This window comes from Dermochelys coriacea, chromosome 9 (genome assembly GCF_009764565.3).
Source record: "Dermochelys coriacea isolate rDerCor1 chromosome 9, rDerCor1.pri.v4, whole genome shotgun sequence".
NCBI lineage: Eukaryota > Metazoa > Chordata > Testudines > Dermochelyidae > Dermochelys > Dermochelys coriacea.
The window spans coordinates 59147767-59168246 of NC_050076.1; the positions used below are offsets into that span (position 1 = coordinate 59147767).

Sequence of the window (20480 nt, forward strand, 5' to 3'; positions counted from 1 at the left end):
GATGCTTCTGGATTCAGGGAGCAGACAGATGGCGGGAGATGAGGAAAGACACATGGTGAAATTGCCCTGGGCCACTGGACAGAGGAGGGGTAATGGAACCATTCTGAGGCAGAAAGCAGACATGCTGCTCCCTGTTTGCCTTCTCCAGCGGAGCCAGCAGGGACCTTTGGGAAGCTGGAGGAAGTCTCACTGTGGCCCCAGTCAGAGTTCAAAGTACCTCCAGGGGAGCAGAGTCAGCATGGCTTTCCCTCTTATCTCTCCTTGCTTTCCTCAGCATATATGAAACAGCAAGATTCCAGCACATCAGCAGCCCTCAAACACCAGGCTCAGCAGAGCACAGACGCTGTCACAAAGGTTGGGACAGCCTAGGAACATCTGCCCCTCCCCAACCCTAACCTTTGCTTTCAGCTGAGGAAAGGACAAAACATGCATTTGAATACAGCTCAATGAAAATATCTATGCCTAGGAACAAAGCATGCAGGCCACACTTACAGGCTGGGGGACTTTATCCTGGGAAGCAGTAACTCTAAAAAAGATTTGGGGGTCTTGGGGGATAATCAGCTGAACAGGAGCTCCCAGTGTGACAAGGTGGCTGTAGAGCGGTAGTCACCCACTCCTACCTTAAAAGGCTTAAAACAGCCCGAGGAGAGGGCTGTGGCAGGGAAGGAAAAGCAGGGCTGATTGGAAGAAACAGCCTCAGCTGGGGGCCGCACCCCAAGCAGGCAGCAGCTGGCTTAATCAAAGCCCAGCTGGCCCTTATGAGGGCAGTGGGCCAGGAGCACAGAGTCTCCCTCTAGCTGAGGAGGGAGATGGGCCTAGCTGCCCGAGTGCTAAAGGGTACTGGAGTGTAGCAGGGCTGGGGAAAGGCCAGAGGAGCTGTAGAGCTCCAGGCCGGCAACTCCCCAGGCTACAGGGCCTTGTAGGAGGCCCCTGGAGGTATCGGGTTGCAGGGGATGGTCCAAACCCTCCTTGCTTATGATGACTGGCTTATACACACTGCAGTCGGCCCCAGTGAAAGGGGGCTAGATGGTGACTGGCAGTAGCCCATAGGCTAAGGCAAGGTGTGGATGGAGGGTGGGGGTTCCCCAGGGAAGGGAGACCCAGATCTGTGGGGTATTGCCTGGAGGGGCAGCAACCCAGGTAAAAGGGCACTGGGGTCTGGGAGGGACATGGGGGCAAGCAACAGTGAGACACTGGCAGAGGGTGCTCTGGAGCTGTTAAAAAGGGCTAATTCCCAGACAGCCAGCAGGAGGCGCCGCTGGGTGAGTCTGTGCCCCATTACAGTGGCCAAAAGGGCTAATGCTAGCCTGGGATGCATCAACACAGGAATCTCAAGTAGAAGCAGGAAGGTTATTTTACCCCTGTATTTGGCCCTGGTACGACTGTTGCTGGAATCCTGTGTCCAGTTCTGGTGCCCACAATTCAAGAAGGATGTTGATCAATGGGAGAGGGATCAGAGAAGAGCTATGAGAATGATTAAAGCATGAGAAATCAAGCTGTACAGTGACTCAAGGAGTTCAATCTATTTAGCTTAAAGAGAAGATGAAGAGGAGACTTGATCACAGTCTATGAGTAAGGCTGCGAATCTTTCATGGAAGTCACAGAAGTCACAGATCCCGTGACTTCCAGAGGCTGACCCCAGGGCTGCCCAAGCAGCTGGGGCAGCCCTGGGGCCAGCTGCACCAGTTGCTGTTCCAGCGGCCCCAGGCAATGCCCTGGAGCAGCGGTCTGAGAGCAGCAGCAGTGCCCCAGGCTGCCTCCGCCCGGAGGAGCAGCAGTGGTGGTGTGGCCCCAGGCCACCCCTCACCCGGAGTGGCACCAGGGCCCCGGGCCCAGAGTGGCGGTAGTGGGGCCACAGGCCCCCCCGCCCCACCTGGAGCAGTGGCAGTAGTGGGGCCACAGGCCACCCCTACACCCCAGAAGCAGTGGTGGCAGTGGGGCCCTGGGTTGTCCCCCATCCCCAGGAGCAGCAGCATCTGTTGGAGTACCGCCACCCCCCCCAAGCAGGTAAGATTTAGTTAGGGGTATTTTTGGTAAAAGTCACAGACAGGTCAGTGACTTTTACTAAAAATACTCATGACTAAATCGTAACCTTATCCATGAGTACCTACATGGGGGACAAATATTTAATCATGGGCTCTTCAGTCTAGGCAATCCAATGGCAGGAAGCTGAAGCTAGACAAATTCAGGCTGCAAATAAGGGGTACATTTTTAACAATGAGAGTAATTAAACATGGGAACAATTTACCTAGGATTGTGGTGGATTCTCCAGCACTGCCAATTGTTCAATCAAGATGAGATCTTCTAAAAGATCTGCACTATAAATTATTTTGAGGAAATTCTCTAGCTCATACCATACAGGAGGTCAGACTAGGTGATCATAATGCTCCCTTCTCACCTTGGAATCTATGAAACTTTACGAACACTCAAATACAGTGGATCACTTCACCTTCCTCCTGAAATGCAGCCACCTCTGGGGTGGAGCTCAGCAGCTGTTTCACAGAGCACTGCAACACTACACAACAGTTTAGGTCGAGAAGTGAACAATAACATCAGTGGACTCTACAGGGGGAGCATTAGGACAGAAGAAAGTGCACAGCTGGTATTATGGCCAGGACAAAGGAGCACCCCACTCTGATTATAGCTCCCACCTGCCCACTAGTGACAATAGAGACCGAAACAAAAGAGGCAGGAGTGACTGCAGGTCTTTTACAGCTGGTGCACAGATGCATTGTGGGAGAGTTGGGTCCCGTCTCAGAAGAATTAAGCTGCTGTTTGTACATTCCTCTCTGTTACTGCTCCATTGATGGCACTAGCATATAGGTGAGGGGAAAAAAGGATTTCAGCTGAAATCTAAAGAGAGACAGAGAAGTGATGAGGGAGAGAGACACAGAAAGGCTGTGCTGGACCACGGGGCTGCAAAGGAGAAGGCACAGTGGGAATGTGCAAGAGATCCCTGGGGAGGTTAGCGCTAGATGAATGGAGGGAGCAGAGACAGGAGTGGGCAGCGAGGAGCCAGCCACCGGCCCCGCTCAGCCCGCTGCCAAACCCAGGCCGAGACTCCAGCAGGCAGCAGCGTGCCATTAAAAATCCTGCCCGCCCCAGGCCGCTCTTCTCCGCCTCCACCCTCCCCTACGGGCAGGCAAGCTTCCCCCTCCCCAGACTCTTCTGCTGGCTGCATTCCTGCCCCTCCTCCTCTCCCTCCTGGCCGCCAATCAGCTGATGGCCCTTGCGAGGGAGGGGGAGAAGCGAAGGTGCAGAGCACTGCTCAGGGAGGAAGTGGAGAAGTGGTGGGATGGGGCTTTGGAGAAGGGGGGTGGAATAGGGGCATATCCCCTCCAGCCCCTGCTGTGAGCCGCTCTGGGCAGGGGGCTGGAAGAACCCCCAGGACCCTAGCCCACACCCCCAGCCCTCTGCCCTGACCCCTACATCTCCCCACAAACGCCCAGCCCTCTGCCCTGACCCCTGCACTTCCCCATACACCCCAGCCCCCTGCCCTGACTCCAGCACCCCCCCACAACCTGAGCCCCCTGCCCTGACTCCAGCACCCCCACACATACCCAGTCTCCCACACACCCCAGCCCTCTGCCCTGACCCCTGCACTCCTCACACACCCCAGCCTCCTGCCCTGACCCCTGCACCCCCCCACACACTCCAGCCCTCTGCCCTGACCCCTGCACCCCTCACACACCCCAGCCTCCTGCCCTGACTCCAGCACCCCCCACATACCCAGCACCCCCCACGTCCTGACTCCTGCACCCCCCTCACATGCCCCCAGCCCTGTGCCCTGACTCTTGCACCCTGCACTCATACCCAGCCCCCCCACCCCATGCCCTGACTCTTATACCCCCCACATTCCCACCCCCACCCTGAGCACCAAACGGAAGCTCCTGCACACACACACACACACACACACACTCTCCCACCTCGCACCAAATGGGAGGTGCTCTGGTAAGCACTCCACACCCAAACCTCCTGCCCCAACCCTGAGCCCCCTCCCTTATTCTAGCTCCTGGCCAGACCCTACATCCCAACCCACAGCCTGCTCCTTCACTCCCAGCCCTGTGCTCAGTGTGCTCCCACCCTCAGCTCAGTGCAGAGAGAGAGGAAGAGAATGGGCTAGAACCAGGTAGGTACCCACTCTATGTGGCAGGGCCAGGATCCCAGACCGGCAGCAGGCTATGTGGGGCTGGCAGCCGGGACCCTGGCTGGCAGAAGCAGGAGCTGGTGGACTGAACCCCAGACTGGCAGCGGGCTGAGCCACTCAGCCCACTGCTGGTCTGGGGTCCCGGCTGCTGGCCCCACTCAGTCCACTGCCGGTCTGGGGTTCTGGCTGCCGGCCCCTTGCCAGTTGGGGTCCCGGCCACAGGCCCCGCTCAGCCTGCTGCTGGCCTGGGTGAATGGAATCCCAGGCCGGCAATGAGCTGAGCGAACCAGCAGCGGGCTGAGCAGGCTGGCGACATAAGTTCAGCATTTTAATTTAATTTTAAATGAAGCTTCTTAAACATTTTGAAAACCTTGTTTACTTTACGTATAACAATAGTTTAGTTATATAATATATAGACTTCTGGAGCGAGACCTTCAAAAACATTAAAATGTATTACTGGCATGCAAAACCTTAAATTAAAGTGAATAAATGAAGACTCGGCATACCACTTCTGAAAGGTTGCCAACCCCTGTCCTAGACCCTAACCACCACCTGTTGAAACCACAGTCAAACAAGGAAAAGTTACAAGAGAGGCCAAGGCACCGGGGTAGAGAGGGAAGAGGAAGCAGGCATGCTAACTGCTCTACTGCTGGCAGATGGGGCTAATACAGATACATCTTCTTTACTAACATCAACATTTCAAGGGGCTGCCACAGCCAGGACCAGCCATGTTGGGGTTAAACAGGAGCACTAACCTTTCTAAACCACTAGGCCAGCTTGTTTCTATCTTAAGCATTGGTATTAAATAAATCGATGCCCAAGTATCAGCAGAGGTAAAAGCAATAGGAGCTGTGGGTTAATAAAGAGACCTGTAATGCAAAGCAGTCACTGTGTTGCCAACTCTCAAAGCTTTCATGAGTCTTGCAGTATTCGGTGTGTTTCTTAAAGCCCCAGCTCCTGGAGTTCCGTGAGAATGTCAGCTAAGAACATTTCTAGCACTGGTGATCCCTGAGAGGGGTTTGGAAAAGTGACCTCATAAAGGCTTAAAACCCAGAAACAAATAAAAAGACCCCAAAGGTGTTATTTTTATTAAATATCATTATTTTGAAGCCAATCTCCTGATTTTTCAGGGCCTGGCTCCTGTATTTTGGGTGCCCCGGGGTTGGCAATCCAATAACCTCAGAGTTAGGAACATCAGAGTTACGAACTGACAGGTCAACCACACACCTCATTTGGAACTGGGAGTATGCAATCAGGCAGCAGCAGAGACCAAAAAAAAAAAAATAGCAAATACATTACAGTGCTGTGTTAAACGTACACTACTAAATAAATAAAGGGAAAGTTTTAAAAAGATTGACAAGGTAAGGAAACTGTTTCTGTGATTGTTTCATTTAAATTAAGATGGTTAAGAGCAGCATTTTTCTTCTGCAGAGTAAAGTTTCAAACCTGTGTTAAGTCACTGTTCAGTTGTAAACTTTGGAAGGAACCAGAATGTTTTGTTCAGCGTTACAAACAGCCTCCATTCCGAGTTGGTGCTAGCAATGAAACAGAAGCACTAAGGGATCGTGTGTAATGGCCTTACCAGGCCTGACTGGGTTAGGGGGATGTTGACCATAGCGACAGTGCCACAGCCTGCTCAGTGTAAACCTCCTGCCTGGCACACACACGCAGCATTGTTGTTCTGAAGCTTTGGCCTTGTGTAGCTTGTGACCTCTCGACCCTTCGAGAGTCAGCGCAATGACGGTCTGGCCGGCTGCTTATGCAGGGCTCTCAAATCCCTTTGAGGGAGAGGAAACATCTGCAGGAGGGCTCAGAGTTCAGGAGCACTGCAAGGAGCCAGCTGAAGTGAAAATACAGACTGAACGCCAGCTCAGCACAATCCAGGCAGAGAGAACAAGGGTTACTGCTGTACCTCGCTGGAAATGGGATCCAGGTCAGGTCAGAGCCCAGGGTCACCTTGTCCCACATTGGAGATTCAGGCTCAATTCCTCTGGGACGATGCAGCTCCTGAGATTAATGGAATAGCTGTGTAATGAGTGGCAAAGGAGGAGGCACCAGGAGCTGCTACTCTGTACAAAGTGGCCTTGATGGTGCTTTGGAGATGGGCCATGCTGCATTGGGCACGCTGGTGGAAAAATGCCCTGCTAGGACCACATGTTCCAAGGGATGGGGGGAGCAGTGCATCTACTCAGCCATTAAATATACCAACCCTGCCCCCAGCACCTCACTGAGAGCAACACAGAGCAACCAGATCACCCCCTGGATCTGGACCCAAGCTCTGGAGTGTCTGAAATCCAGACCTGAATTTTGCAGTGGGCCCTCCATTTCTAAAATGGGCTGAACCCAGATCCCAGGCTGTAGAAGGGATATTCCTTGGAAAGGCCAAAGAACTCTCACCCCTCCAGCTCACACAGGTCCTGGGGGAGGGGAGGCACAAGCAGCCCCAGCTTAGCAAAGGAGGCCAAGCTCCTCCAGCCAAATGCTGCCACCCTTGCTGCAGCAGGCAGGGAACAAACACGCTGGCAGGCAATCAAACATTAACTTCACAGCAATTAGATAATTTGAACAGCCATCATCCTTGTCCAAAGATCAACCAGAGAATGGTACACTTTGCTAATACCTCTGCCCCATGAAAGCGGATAAGGGCCATCTGCCTCCACTACCTGCTTCGCTCTTGGTCACTCCTTCAGGTCAACTTTGAAAGAACAGGTTTCAGAGTAGCAGCCATGTTAGTCTGTATTCGCAAAAAGAAAAAGAGGACTTGTGGCACCTTAGAGACTAACAAATTTATTTGAGCATAAGCTTTTGTGAGCTACAGCATCCGATGAAGTGACCTGTAGCTCACGAAAGCTTATGCTCAAATAAATGTGTTAGTGTCTAACGTGCCACAAGTACTCCTTTTCTTTTTGAAAGAACAGGACTCCCAGGGGAAGCCCTGACTAACAAGGGCAAATATAAAGTCACCCAGCAGAAACCCAAAGGCGATGCTGGCTCTCTTCCCACTCCAGGCTGGCACAGGGCCCCAAGGAAACAGCTGTGCAGTGACAAATGAGGTCAAAGACACACACAGGCCTAGGTCTCTCTCGGATTCACCTCCAGGCAGGGATCACTGCACAGCCAGCTGCGGACAGGAAGCAGGCTCCACTGCACACGTCTACTCCCTTCACAGCACCCTCACCGCTGCCTCATTGCAACGGGCCATGGCCACACACAGACACCGTAGCTGTCAGCCAGCAGCCCTATCAGGCACCGGGAATTAAACTGCCATGCGGGGGATGGATGGTGTTGCTCAGGGGATGGTTAAAGGGACACAGAGCCCTTCGCATTGAGCTCCCCAGTTCAAACCCAGCCCAGGCCTGCGGAGGCTGGAAGCTGCTGCCAGGGGTGTTTTGTGGATTCCAGCCCAGGGCCACATGACAAAGCACCCTACAAACCAGCAACAGCATTGGCACATCAGACCAGAAGAATGGCCACGCTAGGTCAGACCAATGGTCCATCTAGTCCAGTAGCCTATCTGCTGACAGCAGCCAGTTCCAGGTGCTTCGGAGAGAATAAACAGAACAGGCAATTGAGCGATCCATCCCCTGTCATTCAGTCCCAGCTTCTGGCAGTCAGAGACTTAGGGACACCCAGACCAGAGCATGGGGCTGTGTCCCTGCCCATCCTGGCTAAAAGCCATTGAGGGACCTATCCTCCACACATGCCCCCTTCACAGAAGCCCCAGCAGATGCCAAGGATCAAATGGGCAATGGAGACAGAACTCCCCTCTTGCTGGAATCCCCCAGCTCAGGGCTGAGGCATGCTGGCTGGGCAAGGTGGGTGGGGGAAGCCTGACCATTGTGTTTACCCTAGTGAATTAGGAAAGGCATTCTGTCTCCAGGGACCTCCTCTTGCCTTCTACAGGATACAAATATTCTTGGGGAGCCACTCAGATCCCAGGCAGGAGGAGGGTCCCCTGGGCTGCCAGCCTGGCACCTTTCTCCAAAAAGAGACACAGCCCAACAGCCACTCATCCCAGAATCCCGGCCTCCCCCTGGGACAGAAGGCAAGGGCAGAGCCCCAACACCAACCTCCACTCCCTCTAGCAGAGGACCACTGGACCGGCCCAGCCTCAAAAGCCTACTGTGTCAAGAGCACCCACTGCCCCCACCATCTGCTGTGACCAAGCAATTCACAATAGCACAACCGAGCCAGTCTCTCCTGCCCCTCCCCAACATCCCCGTGGCACCCACTATCTGTGCGCAAAGACAGCAGAACCTCCCCACACCTTACCCTGCCATCTGGTTACTGATAACAACGGGTTACTTGGAGGCATAGGACCCTTCCAAAGGGCCAGTGCTTCACAGCCATCTCCTGTGTCTGCATGTGACTGCAGCAGGAGGGGTTTGGCAGACTGGGACAGAGAGCTCGTGGTTTCACGGGTCGAGAGGTGGGAAGAGCACCTGGCTGCAATGCACGATCCAGTAACTAGAGAGAGAAGAAGAGGTAGTATGGAGCCAGGAGAAACCATGGAGACCGCACCAATATGCCCACAGCAGTAAGCACAGGTGATAGGGTTAAGCATCAGTGTACGAGGGGCTGGGGACCCGCTCCCTTCACCACCAGTACTGGGATCCATCAGGGAGCCCATTGCGATTGAATTATTATTTAAAGCACTTTCAATTTAAAAAAGCATTGCAATGAGGGCAAAACTGCCCATTTTGACCTTTTTGGAGCAGAACATTTCGATTTTCCTTTTCAAAATGGCTTTTCATTGCAATTTCCTTTGATTCTGAAAAATAGTATGAAATTTTTAAAGATGCAAAATTGGAATGCTTTGATTTTGTCAAAACAAAACATTCTGATCGACTCAAAGTGATTTTTTTCAGCATTTCAGTTCACAAGGAATTTAGATTTTTGTTATTTTTATTTTTGATCCAGAAGAGAAGACATTTTGAAATCACGAAACTCCCCTTGACATACCCAGTTTCTCCACAGCCCTACCCAACACCCAACCTCAGAATTTCTGGCCTAAGAGCTTTGACATTGGCTTAAGTGGAAGCAGGATGAGACCGTTCAATGCATTTGAGGTTGGATTTGTTATTAGCATTTTACAAGCATTTTCTCACTGTGTCTTCAAATGCCCCGTGGAAAGTTTGTGATGGGTGGTGGTAGGAATTAGGGAAACGTACACGTGTGTGATAGGGCTGGAGTGAGAAGGGAATGCAGAATAGGATTTTGCATTAATTTGTATAGCAACAACCCAATCCCTGTTCCCAGAGAGCAATCTTGACTCCAGGGTGGTCAGGCTTGCTATACAGAAGATTTCATAAACACTGTCAAAACAAAGGGAGAGAGGAACAATCCATTCACCCCATTTGACCAAAGTTTAGAGTGTGGAGCAGTTACAGAGGTCCAGACTCTCAGGTGCCTAAATACCTTTGAGGATCTGGGCTAAACAGCTTCATAAATGGGGGGAGGACTGCAGCTTTGCACTGTCAGAGATGGCTCCAAGATTGTATGTCTGGAGACTTTTCCATCGCCTGAAGTCCCTAAGGGTCTGTCTACCCTTGGTGCTAGAGGTGCAATTCCCAGCTTGGGGCAACATACCTGAGGCTACCCTTGATTTTCAGCGTATTGGCTCCATCATAGCTTGTGAGAGTCTCTCCCAGCAAACTGGGCATTACAGCTCTAGCTTGAAGTGCAGACGCACCCTCAGATTCTAACAGAGAGCCTGTAACTAGCCACACACTCAGCATTTTCTCCATTTCTTTGAAATGCTAGGTCTTGGTGACTATGCAGTCTGATTCGTGGGCTCAGAAATACACAGCCCCCTCCAGGTGCTGTTACGAAGGCCTGTCCCAAATGTCCTGATACACATCAGGAGACCTATAAGAAAAAATAGAAAAGCCCGCTACCATCCCAGCTCACCATCAGCCCTGTTGTTTATGTCTTTCACCCTCCAGTCCCATACAGCTTCTTTGGATTTCACAAGACCAATTACATGTCCCTTGCATCACTCTCTAGCTGTAGCTCCTAAAGGGTTAAAGACACTCTGATGCAGAACAGGGCATAAAAAGGAAAGACTGGGAGCAGACTCATAGTGGGTATAAACTGTCACAGCTCCACTGAAGTCTCTGAGGCCACAACAATTTACACCTGCTGTGGAGCTGGCTGTGGGATTCCAGATTGGTGAGATGGGGAGCAGGAAATGTGAAACGTTTCTTTGTGAAACGTTTCCAAAACCCCTCCTTCCACACAAGACCATTCAGCTTTCCTCATGGTGCCAGATTTCAGCCACCAAAAAGAGAGAGAATCCAGAGTTCTGGATGAAAGCTCACATTTAACTCACTTATGATGGGTGGTTGTGTTTCTTTCTATTGCTTTCTTGAATAACAGGGTGGGTTAAGGATAAAGTTTCAGTTTGGTCTCCAATTTCCTCCCTGCTTCTGTGGGTTTAAAAAGAGAAGCAGTCATTGCTCAACTGTGCAACTTTGCAGCCTGAAAGTTACACACCCTAAGAATGCTGAGATTTCTGAGCACTTCTGGGGATAACGGGCCAGATCTCAGCTGATGTAAATTGTCATAGCTCCATTGACTACACTGGAGATACCCCAATTTACACCAGCTGATAATGTGGCCCTGAAGCAGGAGGGCACACTGCAGATGTTTTCTTAACCAATGCCACTGCCATTCAGCCAGTGCTGTTGTGTGTAGGGTGACCAGACAGCAAATGTGAAAAATCAGGACCGGGGGTCGGGGGTAATAGGAGCCTATACAAGAAAAAGACCCAAAAAATCGGGTCTGTCCCTATAAAATCGGGACATCTGGTCACCCTAGTTGTGTGTGAAGCCTGCCACACTATGATCATTGTCTCAGGAGCAGGAATTAGGAGGCATGTGCAAGATTGGCCTGCCCCAGTTTCCCAGGGCTAAAATCCATTGCCACATCTCCTCCAGCCTGATGTGTGGACCTGCTTACTGGAGGTTGCTCAGCAGCTAAATCAGCTCATGTGACAGGCAGTTCCAGTTCAGACCAGCTACAACTTTGCAGCAAAAACAAGAAAGAGCCTCATTTTAGCCTGGAGCTGCAGCTTTCCTCCTCCCACTCAGCTATCCATTCCCTACCCAGGGCAAAATGGGAAATCCTCTTCCAAACTAGCTTCACATGCCCCTGCCGGCCCTATTCCTATCCACCCAGAGAAGAAAGCCACCCATGAAATGCTGCAGTGTGATGGCAACAGGGAAACAGAGCAGGACAGTTCATTACAGATTCAAATACAGCTGTCAGCCCCTTAGCTGTCCCCCAGCCCCACTCAGAGATCTAAGGGCAGTGAATACCACCTCCTTCCCTCACACCCTGCTTTTGCATCTGCAGTTCTCCCTACCCTCGGATTAGGGTTTCCTCACTGTACCCTGGGCTGGGGGCTCCAGAACCAATCAATGCTGCCCCCATGTCATCCAGGGAGGTAGCGTAGGAGTAACACAGAGCGAGCACTCCCTCCCTCCCTGCTCCAGGATCTTCAGCCACAGCACCTCCCAGCTCTAACCCTGATCCCACTCACACCAGTTTTACACTGCTCTAATGCCACTGTCTTCAAGGGAGTCACTTCAGATTCAAACCATAGCAAGCAAGAGCAGGGCCACAATCTCTGCCAGCCCTGGGGATGGAATGGGGTGGGGAGGCAAGTGAACTGGATTCCTAAACACTGATATCCTTGGTGTTGTAAAGAGCAGCTTCACTGAAGCCAGCCTCAACCCTTCAGTGACCTCACAGAAAAGGCTACACACGCCCAAGGGCCAGAGACTGGAGTGAATAAGAACCAAGAGACTTTGCAATAAGCACCTCCCATCTGTGGATCTCAAACCAGGAGAGGGATCATTATCCCCATTTTGCGATGTAGAAACTGAGAAATGGAGCGGTGCAGAGACTTGCCCAAATTCATACTGGGAAACCCAGATCTCTTAGCTCCCAGTGCCCCTGTTTTGCCAGCTGTAGGGAGGGAAGTGAAATGTGATTGGTGCTGTACCACAAATGTACATCAAACTGCTTGATCACGTCAATTCTACCCCAGGGAAGTTAGTAGCTAGCGCACCATCTGCACACCTGATTCAGAACACAGTAGCTAAGGCCGGGATGCCCTCTGCTGTGGGGTCATTTGGGCTGGAACTGTAATAAATACATTGGCTTCTCCAGTACAATAAATGCCTATCTTGAAAAAGTCAGCCAGCCAGCACCACCAGCATCCAGTCCAAAGTGAAGCAATGGAAGCACCAGTGAGGTTAACAAGCACTAGACATGCCCCACAGGGAAGCTGTTAGCATCTTTGCCTGGTGACACCTACAAAGCTCAGGAGAGTCCCTGTTTGCAGGAGAAGCCGTGGAAAGCAGCATTCGCTTTATTTGTTCTGTCACTGCTGTTTGCTTTCCCTCACTATACTTCTGACTGGTGCTGCTCAGGGCATGCTGAAGTGCCATTGCACACAGCTCCTCTGCTGGGACACAGACGCTCTGGAATCTCAAGTCCCCACAAACCCACCCCTCTCATAGCAGACTGGATCACACAAGGGAGCTAGGGCTGGCATAAAACCCTCCCTCTAAAACAGTGGTTCTCAAACTTTTGTACTGGTGACCCCTTTCACATAGCAAGCCACTGAATGCAACCCCCCTTATAAATTAAAAACACATTTTTATATATTTAACACTATTATAAATGCTGGAGATGAAGAGGGGTTTGGGGTGGAAGCTGACAGCTCACGACCCCCCATTTAATAACCTCTCAATCCCCTCAGGAGTCCCGACACCCAGTTTGAGAACCCCTCCTCTAAACATCCCAGCAGTACAATTGGCCCATCTCCCCACACTGTTCAATAAGTGCCCGCCCTTCTAGTAAATGGGGGAAATGTATGATGCTATAGGCTGAGGGTCCCCAACCCTTGGAAGGTACCCCCCATAACAGACTAAAATTATATCCGAAATAAGCATTTTAATTGCATCTTTCCTAAATAGGGGTTTGAACATTTGGGGAAGGGAAAGATTTGTGGCAACTTCTACCCCCTTCCCAAAGGCCTTGGGATGAGGGGCACAGATCCTGTTGTGCCCAGTTGCTTTGAATACTGATCTCCCTCTCCCCTCTTGAAATAGTGTGTTCCGGGTTAGGGGAGCCCCCAAACATAAAGTGTCCTGGAGCAATCACCCCCCACTGTATGAGACCTGACTGCTAGCGGCCCTAGGCACTGTGCCCGGCTGCTTGCTCCCTGGCTGCCGCAGCACCCCGGGCCATGCTACCCATTGCGGCTTCCCTGCCGCTTTCCCCGCCCCCCCGGGAAGCGACCCTCCTACCTCGGGCTTGGGCCGGCTCTGCAGCAGCTGCTCCAGGTACAGGTCGGAGAGCGCCGTCCGCATGCTGTTCACACTGTGGCCCCGGCTCGACTTGAGGGTCATGCCGAGCTCTCTGTTGCCACCCGAGCCGCCTCCTTTGCGCAGCGGCCGCTCCCACGCCGACTCCAGCCACCGGAGCCTGTTCCCCTGGCTCCAGCAGAGCGGGCTGGCTCCCAGCTGCAGCAGCGGCTCCCGGGCCGGCTCCAGTCCCTGCGCAGGCTCCTGGGTGCAGCCCCTGCCCTCCCCGGCCGCCTAGCGCCGGGACATTAATTCAACCGAGCCGACCGGTGCTAGTAAAGGTGCTGCGGGGGGCAGGATCCGGGGCTGGCCGGGCGGCTGCGCTCCCAGCCTGCGGGTTCAGGGTGCTGTAGCCGGCCGGGCAGCGTGCGGAGCTGAGCCGGCGGGGAAAGGAAGCGCCAGGCTGCAGGGAGCTGGCGGGTTGGCACGGTCACTCCCCCTCCCCGCCCTACAGGAGGAGCGTCCAGGCGGGGGAGGCCGCGGCCCCTGCTCCTGCGGCGGGCGAAGAGACCGACCCCAGGAACCCGGAGAGAGGCGGCTGGTAGGGGATGCCCGCTCTTCCCGCGCAATGACTCCCCCCTGCGCTCCTTCTCCGCGCACCAGAGGGGAAGGAAAACAAACAAACGGGCAGGGAGAGGCAAATGGGGACGCACAGCTTCCCCCCACCTCCTAAAAGCCATGCACCCCCTCCAATCCCAAACCCTCCTGCCCCCATCCCTGCACCCCCAAACAATCATGCACCCCCTCCAATCCCAAACGCTCCTGCCCCGTCTCCCCCACCCCAAACAATCATGCACCCCCTCCAATCCCCATCCCTCCAGCCCCATCTCCCTCATCCCCTGAACAGCCATGCACCCCCCCAAGTCCCATCCACAAACCCACTGCTAGTGCCCTTTACTCCCAGACATCCCTGCCCCTCTCCCATCCACATCCCCCCTCTATTCTCACAAAATGCACCCTGAAATCCTTCCACCCTGCAGACATTCATTCATATCCCCAGTCCCCCAGCCATTGCACCCATAAATCCAACCACTGCCACCTGAATTGCTCCTCCAAAACCCATGTGCCCCCAAGTCAGCCAGGTGCCCCCCACAAAAACCATCACCACAGCTCAAATGATATCTACTCCTCCAACTCCCCCAAAATATCAATCCATCCATATCTCCAAATACCTCCCAAATCCAGTCATCTACCTCCACTCCCTCCCCCAGCGGAAGAAAGACACAAAACAGTCCCCAGCCCTGTGTGCCAGAGAAAGAAAGAAAGAAAATGATGGGGGAATGGGAGAAAGAGAGAGAGCTGGGGTAAGTGGGTGCTCCAGAGGGAGCAAATGATGGGAGAATGGGAGAAAGAGAGAGAGCTGGGGTAAGTGGGTGCTCCAGAGGGAGCAAATGATGGGGGAATGGGAGAAAGAGAGAGAGCTGGGGTAAGTGGGTGCTCCAGAGGGAGCAGGGATACGGATGTACCGTGCAAGAGGGGATTAGATGGGAGCTGGGGGGCGGGGTGGGGAGGAGGAAGCAAGACAACAGGAAGTTACTTAGGCTGTGAGCTCCTTGGGGAAGGAACTGCCTCTGTGTTCATACAGCGCCTTAATGCAGTGTGGTCCTGGGCTCACTGTTACCACCTGGCCCTACTCCCTCTGGCACTAAGCTCCAGGCTGTGCTCTGCTCTTTGGTGAATGATACTTGGATCTCTCTCACTCCTTTGATGCAGAACCTCTGTGCTGGGCCTGCAGTCTACCACTACATGTCTGGTCAAATGGGAGGAGATTACGAGATGAGATCAATCTAATAACCTGCCCAGAAATGTGAGGTCCCACTCTCTTGGGATATGCTTGGCTCACCCCCTACCACGCTAGAACCTTTCCACAAGCAGCAGATATTTGGGTGCTTGCACTGACACATGCAGCACAGGGCCTGGGCAGCAGGAGTCCAGCTCACCCTTGCGGGAGTGTCTAAACCTCTTGTCTGCAGTCACTTTCTGACTGCACTCCCAAGCCCAGCCCCATCACTACTTTGGGTCAAATTAAATGTTTCATTTAATTTTTGAGGGTCTTTTAACCTTTTTTTTTTTTTTTAAACTGAAGTAAAATTCAAAATTCCATTTGTTTTGAATGGAAAAAATCAAAGCTTTTTATTCTGAAAATGTCAAAATGAGCCCTTCAATCTTTCTGGATTTTTTTTCACCAAAACAGTTGGAAAATTAGCTGTGAATTTGTGAAATGTTTCCATGGATCCAAACCTGCATTTTCTGATGAAAAAAAGTTTAGTTTGAAAATTTTTGCCCAGAACTAAATGAAAAAGCTACAGCCTCTGAAACGAGAGTCACAACGGTCTTACCATTTCAACCCTCAGGCTAAGAGACCCGAACAAAACAAGCCTACTGCTCTGTACCCTTCAAGCATCATGATATGGACATGCGTGATGTATGGCCATAGATAGAAATCAACTGTAAAACTGGAACGCAAAGTCTGAGGGTGTTGAGATTTGCCCGCCCATCCCACAGACAGGCCCTGCTATGAGGTCTGGATGCTAAGCCCAGCTTTCCTGAAGTCTGGAGGTATTCAGATCTGGTGTTTTGGTTCACGCTCGTCTCTAGATGCAAGGTCAGCAAGTCTGTGCTTGCACCATCTCCCTGCAAGCTGATAGGGCTTTCATGCCTCTTTGGTCACGTGTCAGCTTGCCCAATGCTGAGAGGCATTTGGTCTGGGAGAGCAGGAGTTGAATGGAGAGTCAGAAGACCTAGCTTCTATTCTCAGCCCTCCACTGACCTTGTGCAAGTCATTTCCCCCTGTTCCCGTTCCCACCCTTTGTCTGTTTTGTCTTAGATAGTAGGAGACAGCTGATACCCTGAAGAGCTTACAGTGTCTAGTACAAGGAGACCTTGATTTTGGCTGGGACCTCTAGCTGCTAAAAGTCCCTCATGTCACAGTGCAGCCTGCTTGGGAGGGACAAGCAGCAAGACTCAAAACTGCAGCCAGGAAGGTTTAATCCCATTAAAATGTCATCTTTTAAAAATAAATATTTTAAACAAGAATTAATCAAAGCTTTTGTATACAGTTTTGTGGGGCTCACGATCAGTGCCTTTGAGCCATGTGTGGCAAGAAACCCTCCCCTTTATGTAGCAGAGCCATGTCCCGACTGACAGAAGACAAATTTGTCAGTGTGCTTGCCCACAGATTAAGGCACGGAAATGAGCAGGGTTTGAAGATCTATGTACTGGTAATGGCACCAGAGGAAGATGAGCTGACAAACCATTTTGCTCATTTAATGTGATCCCTATTAATAACAGACTATCAGAAAGTAGAAACTGAAAATCTATGGATTTATCAATACAGAGAGCCTCAAAAATTAATCTGAATTAACTCAAGGTGTGAATTTAAAGTGGATTAATTAAATCACATTAAACCCCTGTGTGGATGCTCTTATTCAGAATTAAAATGACCTTAATTCAGTTTAGTTTAATTCCCCTCAAGTGAATTAAGCTAAACTGAATTAAAGTCATTTTAATTCTGAATTAAAGCATCCACGGAGGGGCTTAATGCAATTTAACTAATCCACTTTAAACTTATTTCAGGCCTGGTCTACACTTACAGTTGATGTCACCACAGGTCTCCACTCCTCTGACTAAAAGAGCTAGGCCAACCTCAGTCCCAGTGTACATGCAGCTAGAATGCTTCAGTTGACATAGCTGCCCTTGTGTGGGGAGGTGGTGGTCTGACTCGGACTGAAAAACCCTTCTCTTGGTGTAGGTTGTGTCTACACTGTGAAATTATACTGGCATAGGTACAGTGATGTAGCTATGCCAGTATAGTGTTCCTAGCAAAGACATACTTTCAGATTAGCTTTTCTAAGAGTTATTTGGAAATATGAAATTCAATGTAGGTGTTGGGAGAATGTTTTTCATTAAGATAAAACCACCAATGTGAAAAGGAAATAAGTAACAGCACAGGCTAATCTCCTATCTGTGGAACTCAATCACCTAGAACTTCCTGGGGAGGCTTTCTTCAGTGGGGCCATGTGCACCTCGGCCCAACTGGCAGCTCGTCGCCGGACTGAGAGGACATAGACACATCTGGAAGTTCTTCTGATCTCTTCAGTCCAAAAGAACCCTGAGAAACCAAAGGAGAGAGGAGAATAATGTAAGTCACCGAAGAAAGGAAACGGGGAGAAGAGGAGGAGAAGGAGGCAGGAAGGGGAAGGAAAATAAGGGTAATGAAAATAAGACTCAACTTGCTGTAACTACAACTTTCTCCTGCTTGATGGAATAAGGCTTCTGGCCGTGGCATTTAAAAGCCAGAAAGTAGTGTGAATTGTGGGAGGTGGGGACAAAGAAGAGAAGGCCTGTTCTAGGTGATTAGAACCATAAATCTCTCAGAGGATGGGCCAGGTCCACAGCGGGGGCCACCGGTCACACCTCCTCAATGGAATAAAGCAAGATTACTTAAGGGACCAAGTGTAGGGCTTCTCCACAACAAGGCATCCAATGCCCTGGCTCTGCAAATGCTGTTTTTCAGAGAAAGGAAATTAATTGTTCCCCCTGCCCCAATCAAACCATCTCACTAGAAACATACTCCATAGAGACTGGGGGGGATGCATCAGCCATTGCTGTTATGTGTAGGTTCTTATATCACACTCCTCCCTGTAGTAGCTGAATACCTTCAGTAGCACATTCAGCATGGTGACTAACACCTGGCACTTGGTGTTTATTCTCTCAGCCTCTTCCCAGGGGGAGAAGTGTGTGCAGTGGAGTGTCTTGCTAAGGTGGGGCGGTTTGGGGGGGGTGATGTATTTATGTTAGAGAGGCAGGTCAAAGAAGTTCACCTTCCACTTGGAGCAGAAGGTAGATGGGGGGTATGATGGTGCCCCCCATAAGGCTTTATGGAAATATGCTTATGAATGTATATATGACATAACTAGAATATGTTTTATGTTACATATCCCATGTAACATATCTCTGTAAAGGTTATGATCTACTGAATCTATTAATCCTATTTGAATGCATGTATCATTTTTGTATTCAAAGTTATGAATATTGGGTGTGTACTGGCTTGATTTTTAAGTAGCCTTTGTAAAGCATTTGGTCAGCTTCTTGAGAAAGGAATGTGCAAATTAAGTGCCCAATCAAGAAGCACTTAAGAGACAATGGATCTTGGAATGCTCCAATCCACATAAGAAGTCTATTTCAGGATGTTCAAGGTAGCATGTGACCCATGGCTGCTACCTGTAAGTTCTGAGTCATGCATGGACATGTGATTGGCCCATGTGACTCCAAAACTCCATTTTGTAGCTGGCTTCTACACAGGGAGAGGGAGGGGTGTCCACCACAAGAGAGAGCCTATTTAAACCCCTGAGAAACCCCTCCATTTTGTCTTCAGCTTGCTCGAGAGATACCTGAAAGAAACTGGAACGAAGGACAATAACTATAGGGGGTGTGAGTGATTGCTGGAACCAGACTAGAAGGAGACTAGTCTGTAAAAGAAAGCTTACTGGAATTCCTCTAAGGGTGAGGTTTTTATCTGTATTCAGTTTTCTTAGACATAGACTTGCGTGTTCTATTTTATTTTGCCGGTAATTCACTTTGTTCTGTCTCTTACTACTTGGAACCACTTAAATCCTACTTTCTGTATTTCGTAAAATCACTTTTTACTTATTTATTAACCCAGAGTATGTATTAATACCTGGGGGGGGGGGGGAAGGAGGAGCAAACAGCTGTGCATATCTCTCTATCAATATTATAGAGTGCAAACAATTTATGAGTTTACCCTGTATAAGCTTTATACAGGGTAAAATGGATTTATTTGGGGTTTGGACCCCATTGGGAGTTAGGCATCTGAGTGTCAAAGACAGGAACATTTCTTTAGCTGCTTTCAGTTAAGTCTGCAGGTTTGGGGCATGTGGTTCAGACCCTGGGTCTGTGTTGGAGCAGACTGGCATGTCTGGCTCAACAAGGCAGGGCACTGAAGTCCCAAGTTGGGAGGGCAGTGGTAGAAGTAGTCTTGGCACATCAGTTGGCAGCCCCAAGGGGATTTCTGTGATCCAGCCTGTCACAGTGGTGTCATGAACAGGATCTGTGCACAGCTGATTGCTCTGAGACACTGGTAGTGATTTTAAATGAGTTTTAAGTGTGGTGGCTAGAGAACAGACAAAGTGGTTACTGGCTTGTTATTTTCTGTTTGCTTATTTTGGGTAAAGGAAATAGGGACAGAAAAGGAAGCAAAATAAGTAAGAGTGAAGATCAGAAGAAGCTAGATCTGCACAGGTTGCAAATTACCCCGAAAGCCTGAACACTGGGTGCTGGGAAAGTCTCTGTTACCTAAGAAGCCCCTGAGCTGAGTACATCCCAGTTTCAGTGAACTGCAGAGGGGGCGTGGCCCAGCACAAGAAAGCAGGAAAATGACTACAGTGAAGCAGCTACTGAACTAGTGCTGGCTAGACTGGAAGCAGAAGAGAAGGTAAAGGACCAGGAGTTTCAACTGAAACACAAAGAAGCAGAGGCAACTGAACACAGACTATGGTGGCAGAAACAGCCAGGGAGGAGGCTGCCCACAAGAGAACTATGGAGGCCCAGATTGAGGCCCAGAAGCATGAACTGGCTGTTATGGAGTTGAAGAGAAAAACCCTCCAGTTGCTGGCTCCACTTCCCCAAAAATCCACAAATGGGAGTGACTACGTCCACAGTATGATGAATCCAGCAATATTGCCAAATATTTCATCATCTTTGAGAGACTGTGCATGCGATCCCTGAAGATCAAAAGATGATCACATTGATAGCAAAATTGACTGGCAGAGTTCTGGACATATTCAATAAGATGTCTATTGTTGATGCTTCAAACTATAGTAAATTTAAGGAACTGGTTTTGAAACAGTTTCAGGTTACACCTGAAACCTACAGGCTTAAATTCAGGAGTCTTAAGAGGGGATCTGGATAGAATAATATGGTTTATGTGAATGAAG

At 50.5% G+C, this 20480-nt stretch overlaps 1 protein-coding gene across 3 annotated transcripts in view; it reads right to left on the reverse strand.

Moving 5' to 3' along the window:
- Positions 1–14114, reverse strand: part of MPP1 (membrane palmitoylated protein 1) — a 52279-nt gene extending 38165 nt beyond the window's left edge. The window contains exon 1 of one of the 3 annotated variants that reach the window (XM_038416089.2): positions 13468–14114. In XM_038416089.2, the coding sequence (XP_038272017.1) occupies positions 13468–13569 (102 nt within the window). In that variant the 5' untranslated portion in view covers positions 13570–14114. Of the gene's footprint in view, positions 1–7994; positions 8310–13467 lie in introns of those variants that run through there. The other 2 variants (XM_043492994.1, XM_043492992.1) reach the window with 2 other exon arrangements.
- Between the last annotated feature and the right edge of the window lie 6366 nt (positions 14115–20480).